We start from the raw sequence: 15,859 nt of genomic DNA on the forward strand, positions 1-15,859 counted from the left end.
TTGCAATTTATGTAAGAAAAATGGCCATAATACACAAGATTGCCGGTATAAGTGTAAAAGATGCAAAAAAACACTCATTTTGAAAAAGATTGTTGGTTCCGGCAAAAGGAAGAGGCCAATTTTACAGAAAATAAGGAGCCCAAAGATCAATTATTTTATAATGTTTAAATGCTCACCAAGAGTCAAATGATATATGGTATATCGATAGTGGTTGTTCAAACCACATGACTGACAACAAAAATTCATTTGTCAGTCTGGACGAAAACATAAACACACAAATTACTCTTGGTGATGGAAGCAACCAAGAGGTTGCTGGCAAGGGGACAATAGCCGTTAGAACAAAAAACGGCTCGTCTAAATTTATTTCTGATGTATTCTATGTCCCCGGGCTTGCACAAAATTTGTTAAGTGTAGGCCAACTAATTCAAAGAGGCTATATGGTGAAATTTGATGCTAATAAATGCCTCATATTTGATAAGAGAAAAGGACAATTAACTACTACTCAAATGGCTCCTAATAAAATATTTCCATTAAGAATGCAATTGGAGCATAATGTTGCCCTAAGTTCTATGGTGGATGAGTCCACATTGTGGCATTTAAGATTCGAGGATCTAAATTTTAACAGTTTAAAACTGTTAAAACAAAAAGAAATGGTGATAGGGCTTCTACCTATAACTAATGAAAGAAAAATATGTGAGGGCTATATATATGGAAAAATGCATAGATTGTCATTTCCTACTTCATCCTGGAGGGCCAGAGCTCCATTAGAGCTTGTTTATGCAGATATATGGGGCCCTACCAGAAATCCGTCTCTTGGCATAAAAAGATATTTTCTATTATTTGTCGATGATTTCACTCGCATGATGTGGTTTATTTGTGGAGCAAAAATCAGAAGCATTTTCCCACTTATGCAATTTAAAGCCCTCACAGAAAAACAAAGTGGGCATTCAATAAAAATTCTAAGAACAGATTGTGGAGGAGAATTTACAAGTAAAGAATTCAACAACTTCTGTAAGGAGCATGGAATCAAAAGAGAATTAAATATCAGACGCACACCTCAGCAAAATGGTGTTGCGGAGAGGAAAAATCGGACCATTGCTGAGATGGCCCGAAGTATGATGCAAGGCAAAAACTTGTCCAAATGTTTTTGGGCCGTAGCCGTACATACGGTTATCTACATTCTCAATCAATCTCCCACGAAGGTCGTCATGGTATGACACCTTATGAAGCTTGGCATAAAAGAAAGCCAAGAGTGGAGCACCTCAAAGTATTCGGGTACGTCGCATATGCCCACATCCCGAAAGAAAATCGGGAAAAACTCGATGGAAAAGGAGAAAAATCACTAGTAGAATAAATGCTATTTGCTGCGGTGGTATTGCTGCGGTTTCACCCATACGCAGCAATATATCACGTTAAAAGAAAAGGTAAATATAAAATAAAGATATTGCTGCGGTTTCTACCAAAAACCGCAGCAATATCGTGTAATAGAAAAAAAAATTTAAAAAAGTTGACTTTTTGACCAATTATATTGCTGCGGTTTTTTTTAAAAAACCGCAGCAATATATTAAAATATTATTATTAATAATATTTTAATATATTGCTGCGGTTCTTGTACAAAACCGCAGCAATATCAATAAAAAATATATATATAAAGCATGCTCAGTTAGGGTTTGTCTTATTTCCTCTCTCACAACTCACAGCCGCTCTCTTTCTCTTTCACCCTCACTCCTCTTTCACGCTCACTCCTCACTCCTCTCTCTTTCACCTTCACTCTTCACTCCTCTCTCCTTCGCCCCCTCACTCTCAGATCCCACTCGTCCTCTCACCTTGACCCTCACCCTCACCCTTCATCTCGACAGTGGTGGTGGACTCTAATATCGGTTTTTTTTCCCGATCTGTGTTCTGGTGGAGACGGTCGTTCGCCCGCTTCGTCGATTTCATTCGCACCGTTCGCAACGTTCGCACCAGCGCCGTCGACTTCATTCGCACCAGCGTCGTCGAGTTCGTTCGAACCAGCGCCGTCGAGTTCGTTCGAACCAGCGCCGTCGAGTTCGTTCGCACCATTCGCACCAACGCCGTCGTGTTTGTCGCACCGTCCGGCTGTTTTGGCCCTCGTCCACTTATGTCTTTCTTTTTGTTTTTAATTTCCGTTTTTTTAATTTTTTTTCCAGATCTGTTTTATTTTTGTTATATACTCCCTCTGTTTTTTTTTATCTTTCTCACTTAGAATCTTGACACTATTCATGCATAGAGAGAATCTTCTCAAATGTTCTCAATTTATAAGAAAAAACATAGTCATGTGGGGTCTTGTTTGATTCGTCTCAATTAGTACTTTATTAAAATTCAATCGTTATAATTTTTACTAATATATAATGAAAGATATTTAAGTTTTAAAACGTGCATTGGCAAACGTGCAAAGTCAAAGTAGGAATGATAAAAAAAAACAGAGGGAGTATTTTTGTAATTAGGGCTTAATTTAATTTTCAATATTAATTTTATGTACTTCTGTCATATATGGTTACGAGTTCTAGCAAAGAAAGAGATATTTGCTCACGAGTTTGAAGCGGTCAATGAAATGCTTTACTTTAGTAAAGGAAAGATCCGACTTTTAGCAGTCTCACTTGAATTCTCCCTCTCTCCGGTGGTGATCTCACTTCAGTAGTGGGATGAATCTGAAGGGTGGTCCACGATTTTGACTCTGGTGGTGATCTTTCAAATTTGATGACAAAATACCAAAAAAAAAAAAAAATTTTTTTTACCTGTACTATTACATATTGCTGCGGTTTTACGGGTAAAACCGCAGCAATATCCCTTATAAATCTGATAAAAAAAGTAATATTGCTGCGGTTCTGGGCCAGGAACCGCAGCAATATTACCTTTCTGGGCCACCTTATTTCACCACAATTCCTAATATTGCTGCGGTTTGGTTATTAAAACCGCAGCAATATTACGTTATATTGCTGCGGTTTAAAACCGCAGCAATATTATTTATACCTATTGCTGCGCCCTTAATTGCTGCGCGCCCTATTCCGCAGCAATAGGGCACTTTTTAACCGCAGCAAGTAGCCTTTTTTCTACTAGTGAATGTATCTTCATCGGATACAGTGACGAGTCTAAAGGATATCGTCTCTATCAGCCCGAATCCAAGAAGCTAATCATCTCAAGAGACGTCATCTTCGATGAAGGAGCTCAATGGATATGGATAGAGAAGGAATCTCAACCACATAAAAGGAGATTTTCTTCCACCAAACCCAAGAGAAGATGAAGACCCAAATCATACAGCAACACAGTCATCCTCAAGTCCATCATCACCGAGATCTCCAACAACATCCTCGAGATCGGTGAGTCCAACATCAGGATCAAGCTCTCAAAGCTCAGCTCCAGTAGTGCGACGTTCACAAAGAGATCGGCGACCACCAAGCTACTTGGAGGATTTCCAGTGCAATCAAGCTATCATGGCTCTCTTCACAAGCGAACCACAAAGCTTTCAAGAAGCATCACGAGAAGAGAAATGGATCGAGGCCATGAATGAAGAAATCAAGATGATCGAGAAAAACAACACATGGGAGCTTGTTGAGAAACTGAAGACAAAGAAGTCATCGGTCTCAAATGGGTCTACAAGGTCAAGTATAACGAAGATGGCTCCATCCAGAAGTACAAGGCACGTCTCGTTGCAAAAGGTTACTCTCAACAACCAGGGATTGACTTTAACGAGATATATGCTCTCGTTGTCCGCATGGAGACTATCAGGTCAGTCCTTGCTCTTGCTGCTCAACTTAAATTACCAGTCTTTCAATTAGATGTCAAGTCAGCATTTCTAAATGGGGAGCTCGAAGAAGAAGTATATGTTGAGAAACCGTAAGGATATCTCATCGAAGGCAAAGAGGACAAAGTATACCGCCTTCGTAAAGCCCTTTATGGGCTTAAACAAGCACCCAGGGCCTGGAGTAGCAAAATAGATGGCCACCTACTTCAAAATGGGTTTATAAAAAGCCCAAGTGAGCCATCACTATATATCAAGGCCCAAGGATCACAAGATTTTCTCATATTGTGTCTCTATGTAGATGATCTAATCTACAGAGACACTAATTCAAAAATGATTAAGGAATTTAAGAAGGCAATGATGTCGGAATATGAAATGACCGACCTTGGAGCCATGAGATATTTCCTTGGCATGCAAGTCAAGCAAAGCCCAGGAAGAATATTTCTCTCACAAGAGAAATATGCAGACGACCTACTTAAAAAGTTCAACATGAGTATGCAAGCCATTGGCTACCACTAGGGGAAAAAACATAAAAGGCTGCGCAGGAAGGGCTGCGCTTTTCGTAAAAGCGCAGCCCTACTAGTGAAGGGCTGCGCTTTTTTAAAAAAGCGCAGCCCTACTAAGAAGAAGGGCTGCGCTTTTTAAAAAAGGCGCAGCCCTTCACTAGTAGGGTTGCGCTTTTTCAAAAAAGCGCAGCCCTTCTGTAGGTAAGAAGGGCTGCGCCTTTTTGAAAAGCGCAGCCCTACTAAGTGAAGGGCTGCGCTTATTAAAAAAGCGCAGCCCTTCTGCTTAGTAGGGCTGCGCTTTTTTAAAAAAGCGCAGCCCTTCCTGAAAAATTTTGAAATTTCGGAATCGCGCGCTTTGAAATATTGAGCGGGGATTCGTCAAATATATTATCCCTCATTCTCTCTCCTCTCTCACGTCCCTCATTATTCCTTTCCTCCTTATCTCTCACCCTCTCTTCTCTCTCATCCTCTCTTCTCTCTCAAAAACTCCCATAAACATTTGTCTCAAAAACCCATTTTAAGTTTTTCCGATTTGCACTAAACATGACGATGGAGTCCGATTGCCTATTGTGATACCTTTTCGAAAGCGGAACGAGCCAACGAGTCAAACTATGTTTTTCCGAGTTCGTTTAAGCCTCCAAATACCCATTTTAAGTTTTTCCGAAATTTTTTTTTTCCCTTAAATTATGTATTTGGGTTTTGTTTTATGTATTTAAACATTATTAGGTTGTAGTTCTTGTATTTTCAGATCTATAATGTTCTTGTATACTTCTCTTTGTTTATATGTTTGATTAATGTTCTTGTATACTTCTCTTTGTTTATATGTTTTGATTAATGTTCTTGTATACTTCTCTTTGTTTATTTTGATTAATGTTATTCTTGTATGCTTCTCTTGTTTATTTTGATTAATGTTCTTGTATACTTCTCTTTCTATATAATTTCTTGTATTTTCATCTTTGTTTTGATTAATGTTCTTGTATACTTATTGTATACTTCTCTTGTATATTAGTTTTTGTTCCTTTTTTTCATTTTCGTTTCATTCTTTTTATTGTTTTGGGTTTAGTATTTTCGTTTCGTTTCTCTTCTCTTCTGTTTAATTTCAGAAAATGTGAGATTATGAGTAAAAAAAATGACAAAACAAAAAAAAAATTTTTATTTTTTTTTTGGTAGGAAGGGCTGCGCTAGTTAGGAAAAAGCGCAGCCCTTTAGCCCAGAAGGGCTGCGCTTTTTCTTAACTAGCGCAGCCCTTCTGGGCTAGAAGGGCTGCGCTTTTTCCTAACTAGCGCAGCCCTTCTAGCTTAAGGGCTGCGCTTTTCTAGCGCAGCCCTACTTAAAAAGTGAAGGGCTGCTACTGAAAGGGCTGCTGTCAAAAAGCGCAGCCCTACATGCCTTTTTTAGCGCAGCCCTTCTTCATTTTTCCACTAGTGTACACTAATGGCACTTAATGAAAAGCTATCCAAGAATGATGGCAAAGAGAAGGTCGATCTATCAATATATCGAAGTCTGGTCGGCTCTCTCATATATCTCACACACACAAGACCAGACTTAGTTCATTCTGTAAGCATTGTGTCAAGGTTCATGAGTGAGCCAAGTAAATAAAGCTCACCTGGCAGCAGCAAAAAGGATTCTCAGGTATGTCAAGGGAACAAAAAGTTATGGAATTCTGTACGAGACAGAGGAAAATCACAAGCTTACAGGATATACAGACAGCGATTGGGCCGGAAGCATGGACGATCGGAAGAGTACAAGTGGCTACGTCTTCCAGCTGGGAACCAAGGTTATTTCTTGGTCATCAAAGAAACAAGCTACAGTAGCTCTGTCATCAGCAGAAGCAGAGTACGTAGCAGCAACAAGTGCAGCATGTGAAGCAGTATGGGTTAGAAGAATTCTCGATGATCTACAACAGACATCAGAAGAACCAACAACTATCTACTGCGACAACATGTCTGCAATAGCGATGACAAAGAATCCAGTCTTTCACAGTCGCACGAAGCACATCGAGATACGACACCATTTCATTCGAGAACTAGTCGATAAACAAGAGATCGAGCTTCAATTCTGCAAGACGGGGGAGCAGCTAGCAGACATATTTACAAAAGCAATTCCAATAGAGAAATTCATCCAGTTCAGAAGACAACTCAGAGTGCAAGATTTTTCAGATTAGGGGGAGTGTTAAAAACTAATCTAGAAAAATCTAGGAAGATAATGAAAAATCTAGAATATAAAAATCTAATGTAACTAGAAAATTCTACTTAGAAACATCTTAGTAATCTAGAATATCCTAGGAATATGACTAATCACTAGGGGAAAAAAAGGAAGGGCTGCGCTGCGCTTTTTCCAAAAGCGCATCCCTTCTGTTATGTAGGGCTGCGCTTTTGAAGAAAAGCGCTGCTTCTTAAAAAAATTTGAAATAAAAAACTCGCGGGCTTCAAATATTAAGCGAGCTTCGTCAAATATATTTATTCTCCTCTCTCACGTCCTTCCTCCCTTTTCCTCCTTCTCTCACGTCCCTCCTCCCTTTCCTCCTTCTCTCTCATCCTCTCTTCTCTCTCAAAAACTCCCGGAAAAGTTGCGACAAAAAGCCTGAAATGATTCGCACTAATCATGCCGACGGAGTCCGATTGCCTATTGTAATACCTTTTCGGAAGCGGAACGGGCCAACGAGTCAAACTCACCGTTTTGCTGTGATGTTTAGGCTTTTAAAGCCATCCGAGTTCGTTTAAGGCTCCAAATAGGCATTTTAAGTTTTTCCGAATTTTTTTTCTTCCTTAATTATGTATTATGGTTTTGTTTTATGTATTTAAACATTATTTAGGTTTATGTTTGGAGGTAGTTCTTGTATTTTCAGATCTATAATTTCTTAATCTTTTTTTTTATTAATGTTCTTGTATTTTCAGATCTATAATTTCTTCTCTTCTGTACATTAGTTTTTGTTCCTTTTTTTTTCATTTTCGTTTCGTTCTTTTTTTTTTGTTTTGGGTTTAGTTGCATTGTAGATCTATGATTTCTTCTCTTCTGTATATTTGGGTTTAGTTGCATTGTAGATCTATAATTTCTTCTCTTCTGTAATTTCTTCTCTTCTGGATTTGGATGGTTTACTTTAAAGTTTAATGCAAATGTTAAAATTCTGAAAATGTGAGATTAATAGTAAAAACATGTCGAAAATTTTTTTTTTTTTTTGGTAGGAAGGGCTGCGCTTTTTAGGTAAAAGCGCAGCCCTTCTAAGCTTGAAGGGCTGCGCTTTTACCTAAAAAGCGCAGCCCTTCCTTGTGAAGGGCTGCGCTTGTCTAGCGCAGCCCTACTTAAAAATTGAAGGGCTGCTATTGAAAGGGCTCCTGTCAAAAAGCGCAGTCCTACAAGCCTTTTTTAGCGCAGCCCTTCTTCATTTTTCCACTAGTGAATCTAGAATATCCTAGGAATGATGTAAATGAAGACTCTAAAAGAAAAGTCTAGAGCTACCTAAAGTCGGTTGACATTACCGACATAATGTAGTATATAAGACACTTGTATCCTACAAGAATGAATGAAGAAAAAAAAAAAAACATTTTGTCTTCAACCTAAATGCTCTAGCCACAAATAACCATCTCCATAATAAACTTTGCCTATAAACACAAAACCCACTAACTTCCTCTTAAAACATAAAACCATCACTTGTGACTTTCAGAAGGGAAAGAAAAGATAAATAATAAGAAGAATCAACATTTTATAGGAGAAGTTGGACTAGATGAATGAACAATTCATCATTTTAAAAAAAAGGATATGATGATCAAATCAACATGTTAATGGAAAAATTAGTTGTGATGCAATCTACAACGGAGCATATTTACGTTATGGTTGATCGGCAGTAGATCTTTCGAGAAATGAGGATAAAGTTAGCATGCAATTGACTTGACACTAATGGTAGTACCCTAAAAAACTATAATTAGCATGGATCGACATTTGACATTCATATTAGTAACTTATTCTATAGCTCATTTAATGATTTATTTTTCATAAAAAAAATGACACTTTTGCGAGCATCTGGTGGTTTAGGGTCGAAATCATGGGTTGCTTTTCTTAGCTACCCGTAAATACGGGTACCCACATATTATAATACCCGCATATTTGGGTATCCGGATAACTAGGTTATCGGTTATGAACATCCCTAAACAACAAACCAATCTCATTAGTCGATTACGTTCTTTAAAAAAAAATGCGAGAAAAAGAACGACATTAACCATCTTGAGTAACTAAAAGTGTAATACAAAATTTAGATTAACCTCAGGGCATCGAGCGGGCCAACAACTAGTTTTGTTTTAATATTTAATAATCTTAAACGGTAACATAAATGTTTCTAGTAATAGGACGTCATGTTATCAGTTTTAGTGGCTATCTTTTCGAAAATGATAGTTGGGATTGAATTTTATGAGTAGATGTTTCGAGTAATAAGGCGTCATGTTATCGGTTTTAAGTGGCTATCTTATCGGAAATGATATTTGGGATTGAATTGTATGATTCCGAGAAGTTAATTGCTTGCTACATATAAAAGTAAAGGGGGCTGTTACATTTTGGTACCAATAACTCTATTTTGGTACCATTTTGACTTAACTTTGGTACCAAATTTTCGTGTGATGTTATTTTGACATCTCACTGAGACGCCTATAACACCTCGTTAGGGGGTTTAAATTTCTGACTTCTTCTTGTATCTTACCCTGTATGTAAAGGGGTCGATCATGAATGGAAGTACTTTGTTTATCTTATATACTATTTGAAATTTCTTATTTTTCATTACAATAATCAAGGAGACGCAAATTTATTAGCCGTCATAACTGTTTCCAGTTGTCCAAGTTCCATGAATAAAAATGCATATTTAGTACAGTAATATATGTAAATCCTAATAGCATCAGGAATTTTCACTGTTTAAAATTTTCAAGGACAAAGTTGTCGTCATCAAAGGTTCTATGGTGTAGTGGTTAGCACTCTGGACTTTGAATCCAGCGACCTGGGTTCGACTCCCGGTAGGACCTTTTTTGCTTATTTGCTTATTCCTAACAGTTTGCGCATCTTCACCAATTGAGAAGCACAAGTCTCTCTCCCCCGGCCCTTGCTGGCTTGAATTTTTATTTTTATTTTTTACTTTTTAAAAAAAGGTAAGAAGAAATCTTCTGAATTGTCCTCGCATAGGGCTCTACTCAAAGGTCCATTACAAGTCAGGTACTTCCCAACCTCCCTCTCAAATCCCAATCAAATGCTTGGAGTAGGAATTGAACCCTACATCTTGCTTGAAGTATTATTCAAGATGATAAATTGATAATCTTATTTAGCTTTCGAATCTATATGAATATATTAAAAAGCACACTTAAATAAGGAATTGTACCATGTAGCGCTGTCTTTAGTGAGTTTTACTTCATGTAATCCATGTACAATAACAAAAACTTTGCATAGTATAGGTTTTGATTTTGTGACCTCAAGTTTATATACGAAAGTTTTAACCACTAGACCAAGTTGTATTTAATGTTATCATTCTAAAGTACAATAATAATAAATGAAATTTTTTCTTACATGTGGCATAGCTCGGCGAGCCTAATAACTAGTTTTATAATAATTAGGAGCTATAGTTTGGTAGTAATATATAGAGTAGCACTTCAAGTTAGGAATTAGAAACCTCTTACAACTTTTTATGTTTTTTTTAATGAGAGAAATTTCATTAATTGAAGACCAAATCATATCTACAATATGTATTAAAAAAAACAATATACAATCAAATAAGATCAAATCAAATTCAACTTTGAAGAAACTATAATGAACTAGATCGAACAATACATGCAACAAAACCTTCTTGTATTTGCTGAATCGTGTAGGTATTGATAAGGAAGTCCATCATTTTAACAGAGTTTGGGGAAGAACATTCTTGATCGAGCCATGTTGACTGTATCTGAATTTCCAATACCTTCATGTTGATAGTCTTGAACTTCAACCAATGAGAATAGTTTGCCATGCCTAAAGACAAACAAATCAGACTCACAACTCCCATAGGGGAGAAGGAGATCCTCACAACAGAGACTAAAAACCCCATAGCAGGGTTCGAGAAACTCTCATAAAGAGAGACTAATTTATTCAATAAAATGAAAATAAGAGCGGAAGAGGGGCTTATCGTGGACAAAATCATCCATGATAGCCCCTCATTGATGAAGAAGGAGGGGGGAAGAAGAGAGGGGAAAGCTAGAGAGAAAATTAGGTTTTGGGAGAGGGGAGGGGGTAGATTCTTCTTTACAAATTTATATGTTAATGGTAATGCTTCATTGATTTCTATTTGTTCCTCATGCTTTTCTCATTGGGGTATGTCATAAAGTTTATCGTGTAGATAATATTATTTTATTTCGACAACTAAAAGTATGAGAGAAATGTCAACATATAAGAAAAGCTCAAAAAGTAAGAGATTAGTTCCAAAAGTTAAAAGAGGAAAAGTGTAAAAAGTATGTTCATTTCTTCCTACATTATAAGAGCAAGAAATAAAAATGGAAGAATAATATTTAGTATTTACACATATTGTGCAATTCCTATAGTAGTTTTTCTAGTAAGTTATAGCTTAAAAAAGTTTTTGGTCATCATCACTTATTTTTATGCCTAAAGGCTCTGTGGTAAAGTCGATGCAATATTTTAATTATTGCATTATTTACATGTCATATTTTAATCATAATTTCTTTTACTAATTGATGCGGAATAGAACTAGGGCTTATGTTTAGTTTGCTTTTACTATTGTTTTTTTTTATTGGACTTCCTTAGGTGTTTTGAGCCTAATCCAGATTGTACGAGTTAATTATTGACTTTACTTTAGCTCACTAATTAATTCTTTAGGTACATCTTCAGTGATTTTATATAAGGACATACTTATAATTTTTGCTAAAATGTAATTGTAGCTTAATCACTAGAGAGAAGAACATTAAACTTGTAAGCAGGTGTGTAGCCCAAACAAGCAGAGTAATTATGATATGCCATGTAGAAACTTTTATTAATTTTTTTTTTTAATAAAACGATAAGCTACAAAGTTTTTGTAGCTTAAAATTAGGAGACTTTGTAATTAGATATGTGACAAGTTAAGCTACAAGGTGTTGTATTGTAGCTCATCATTAGAGTTAATGCTTGAGTATGTTTTTTGGTTGAATACTTGAATTACCATGCAAGACAACTCTACCTATAAGGCTATAATTATGAATATAGATTTAGGGTTGTACAATAAATTTAGAGATTATTGGATATTTGGACCTGGCCTCGGAAAAGGCCCTTTAGAAATCAACATTAAAAAGTTTATAAGAATTAGGTAGCATAATATTATAATTTTTTTGGCTAGTACCACGATTAGTGGTAGACAACCCATAGTAAATAGCATAATACTGTTTCTTTACTCTCTTTTTTGTTTTTCTTCTTCAAAAAATAATATCATATTTATTTCCTAAATCCTAACAACAGAGGATACCAAATCTTTGTCAGAAAACAGAATCCTAATCCGAGTATAAGTTGGTAATAGCTAAAATTTTCTCTATATATTCTTGTGCAGCCAGAACAACATTATTAACTGATGAAAACAAAAATATGGCAAGCAATGATCTTCTCCTAAGCTTTCCTAATGATATTGTCCACAACATTATGGAAAAGCTACCTCTAAAATCAATTGTTCGATCCAAACTTTTCAACAAAGAATGGCAAAACTGCATCAGAAACTCTGATTTCGTACAACATCATCTGAAACACTCCCTCAAAAACTCTGAAAATAATGCTTTACTCTTCTTTAAGTCTGGAACTTCCCTCTACTTTGTCGATGATCTTAGCATATCACCCCCTCGTCCTATCAACCTTCCTATACCTTCGACATCTCAGTACATCTCGATCGTAGGCTCGTGCAACGGCGTAATATGTATCGAAGTAGGCTCGTTTTCGAAGTCATATATATTGATCAACCCAACCAATCCGACTGTTTTCGAAACCATTGATTTTTCACTGTCTCATATATTCTGCAATGTTAAGCTGAAGCATAATCCCAACTTCTTTGTCACTATAGTATCAGGATTCGGTTATGATGACAAGAACGACGATTACAAGATTGTGTATATTTGGTCATGGAAAAATGACAAAAATTCTGTTAAGATTCGAGGAATGATTTATTGCTTAAAGTTAGGAAAGTGGAAAACATTACACCCTCCAAATGTAGGAACAAGTTGGAATTATTGTGGCATTGTAAACAATTGCTTACATTTTGTCACGGAGAGTAACAACGTAATTATTAGCTTTGATCTCCATGAAGAAAAATGGGGTGAGGTGAATTTTCCTGATATAAAAGCAAAATACGAGGTCAAAGAAGTATCTATTTTCGAGGGATGTCTAAGTGTTCTGATAAAGACTTGGATATATCATGAATTATGGGTCATGAAACAATATGGTATTACAAAATCATGGACAAGATTATTAATTTTACCTATTCCAGAAACTTGTCGTGTTCTATTTTATTCTACAAGGGTACAAAAATATTTGTTATCAGTAAATTGTAGAAGACTAGTTTGGTATAATGAGGTAGATGAGTCTATAGAGGAGGTTAAGATTGATGGCAAACTCGACATTGATGATTTCAGAATGGTTATTGGAAGCCTTGTTCCGATTCAATTCAAGATGTTAGATCACCATTTGAGTAGAGAAAGGAAAGGTCTTTTTGGAGGACAAGATGATGGCGATACTGGCGAGTGTAGAGAAGGAAGTAAACAAAGAAGATCGAAGAAGTGCAGAACAAAAACACAATATGCACGAGTTATTTTCAGAAAGGAACTTTAATTTAATGAACGATCTTAGTTTAATTCATTTTTATTAGTAAGATGAATAATTCCGAGCTATCATCGCACAAAACTCGTCCATATGTCCAAGCACTTGGAAGGTGGGGGAATTGTAAAGAAAATCTTCCTCCAAGTGCCTCTCCTTTGGTGGGATTTGAATTCTTAACCTTGAGGACATGAGGTAAACAAAATCCCCAACAAGTGAGTCAAGCGAAGCTTGATCATTGATCTTTAACTATGTCTTAGTAGAATTTATCATATGGTGAAATATTACATACTTTTCTTCTACATTGGCTTTTGCATCGAAATCATCATAAGTTTGTAAAGCTCTGATTATTTTAGGAGAAAAACGGGAATTGCGTTAAAAGCTATTTGTTGGCCCACACGATGCCCCGAATCATTTACTAATGTGAATTTGAAGTTTTAATTTAAACTTCTTGAGAGAAGTGGGAAAAAAGAGTTATATGCATTGATTGTGCTCATAAAATTATCTTCCGGTTGATGCTTTTAAATTTTTTATATAATATATAATAATATGAATAAATGTTCATCTATACAAATATAACCCTCGGCTTCAAGAGAGTACATATATTAATATATATGATTGCATACAAAGAATAGGATACAATCTTGTTTTAAATTTAGTTTAATGTGTAAGGATATAACCGATGTAATAAAATGGTGTAATAATGTTAACTACGGAGGTTATAAAAATTTTGAAAAGCTTTTTTTAGCATAAGATTACTACAAGGTACGACATGTTATTTTTAGCAGTAGCTCAATGAGTACTAATATATATATTTGCATTTAATTGTTTCTAAAATAGAAATATTATCTTATCTAAATAATTCTTTTTACCACAAAGATCAATATAAGATTGTAGAGTACTTTGTTTGTGCATTTGTATCTTAAATGAGAGGTTATGACTTCGAGTCCTATAACACATACTTTTATTATTAATATGTCTCATTAATTTGATTGTGTGAGGGAAAGGAGTGGAATGAGTTCATATATACTTACATGAGAAATGAGAATGAATTTTACGTGCTATAACTCTTATAAATTAGTGATGTAACTCTAATGAAAAACTGAATAATCAAAATCCTATCATGTTAATTTCATGAAATGCTATGTGTTATTTGGTGCATATTTCTGAATTTTTTTATCTTGAGATGTTTCAATATGTTGCAGGTTTGTGATTGTAGTGCTCAACATATTTATTTGAGTCTAAGGTTGTGTTGTCCTAGTCAATTAACCCTTTAATAAAATAAAAGGTAAAAAAGACATAGTATATCGCTTTTTGAATTTGTAACAAATGAAAGTTTTAGTTTGATAGTAATATTATGACACTTTAAGACTCCGTTTGGTAGGGTGTAAAATATTTTCCATGAAAATGAGTTTTCCTTTTCCTTTCATTTTCCGTTGTTTGGTTTAAGAAGAGATGTAAGACAAGATTTCCATCAAGGGAGCTTTAGGGGAAAACACATTTTCCTTTCAAAATGAAGGGAAAACACATTTTTCTCCCTCTTCCTTAGCAACCTTTTACTATCTTCTTATCCCTCCTCTCCCTTCCCTTCCCCTTCCCCTTTCATTTTTTTTTTCCATAACTCTTTTTACATTGAACCAAACAAAGGAAAATTAGCTTTGCATTTGAATTTTCCATTTGTAAAATGTTTTACATGAAAAATCATTTTACATCGAAAATATTTTACATCCAACTAAACGGAGCCTAGATGATGGATCAGGAGTTTTAAAACCTCTCACAAATTTCTATTTGAATGATGATGCTCATCATTTTCCAGTTCTTTCTGCTATTATGACATTATTTTCAACTTAAGGGCCTAATCATCATTTTTGTCGTTGGGCTTGCAAATAAATGATATTGAGAGAAAAAAAGACGTAGTGTATAATTGAAATATCATCCAATTTAAAGGAGCAATTGCGTAAAATATCCAATAATTATATAATATTGAGAAAATTAGATAAAATATTTCAAGGCATTGAAATTCGAAAAGAAAATATTTAATTTATTTTTATTTTCTGACACGGATGGAGTTTTTTTCCCTAATCTTTTAATTAAAAAACATCAAGTGAATCTCCCGTAAATTCGCCAATCTATGTAACTTGCCTATCCAAACAATTTCTAAGTAAAGCAATTTCGAATATCAATGGTTCTATGGTGTAGTGGTTAGCACTCTGGACTTTGAATCCAGCGACCTGGGTTCGACTCCCGGTAGGACCTTTTTTCTGGATGGTATCTCTTTTCTAATTTGGGCTTGGCTCTAGGACGCTTTTTTTTTTTTTTTTTTTTTTAATGTTTGCCAAAATTTCAGCACTATAACTCTTAGGTCGCTAAGGTCTAAGATCCGGGTGTAGGCCAAATTTTTTTATTTTTGCCAAAATTTCAGCATCATTTATATGCCCATGGTCTATAGGCTTTAGGGTTCGGGTTTAAGGTCTAAACGACATGTAATGTCTGGATAAATACAAACGTTTTTCTCTAAATACAAATAGGCAAAAAAATATTAAACAACTTTAATGTCTAAGGATAAGGTTTGACACCTAAATTAAGCTCCGGTCTAAAATATTAAGACCCAATCTCATATTCTAAAATATTAACTCGAGCCGTCCAAAAACTTAGACCCAAACCCTTAAATTAGGCTGCATCCATATTTTTCAAGTAATCCCAATAGATTACCATTTCATTAATGGATTTCTCACAAAAGTCTAACGCCAGAGGCCCAGAAAATTTCAAATGGAAAAAATAACGTCGCCTGAGAGAAAAAATA

The 15,859-nt window shown here is 35.5% G+C and overlaps 1 protein-coding gene and 2 non-coding genes across 3 annotated transcripts; all 3 read left to right on the forward strand.

The window, feature by feature from the left end:
* The first annotated feature begins 9,203 nt into the window (after window positions 1–9,203).
* TRNAQ-UUG (transfer RNA glutamine (anticodon UUG)) lies at window positions 9,204–9,275 on the forward strand. The gene has a single exon. It is a non-coding gene; the product is annotated as a tRNA-Gln (tRNA).
* A 2,566-nt stretch (window positions 9,276–11,841) lies between these two features.
* On the forward strand, window positions 11,842–13,071 carry LOC125495726 (F-box protein CPR1-like). The gene has a single exon (XM_048640529.1). The coding sequence runs from the start codon at window positions 11,842–11,844 to the stop codon at window positions 13,069–13,071; it is 1,230 nt and encodes a 409-aa protein (XP_048496486.1).
* A 2,169-nt stretch (window positions 13,072–15,240) lies between these two features.
* On the forward strand, window positions 15,241–15,312 carry TRNAQ-UUG (transfer RNA glutamine (anticodon UUG)). The gene has a single exon. It is a non-coding gene; the product is annotated as a tRNA-Gln (tRNA).
* The last annotated feature ends 547 nt before the right edge of the window (window positions 15,313–15,859 follow it).

This window comes from Beta vulgaris, chromosome 3, assembly GCF_026745355.1.
Source record: "Beta vulgaris subsp. vulgaris cultivar EL10 chromosome 3, EL10.2, whole genome shotgun sequence".
NCBI lineage: Eukaryota > Viridiplantae > Streptophyta > Magnoliopsida > Caryophyllales > Amaranthaceae > Beta > Beta vulgaris.

Bases quoted from the DNA above. Each gene is read 5' to 3' on its own strand.
- LOC125495726 (XM_048640529.1), top strand. From the start codon at position 11,842: ATGGCAAGCAATGATCTTCTCCTAAGCTTTCCTAATGATATTGTCCAC.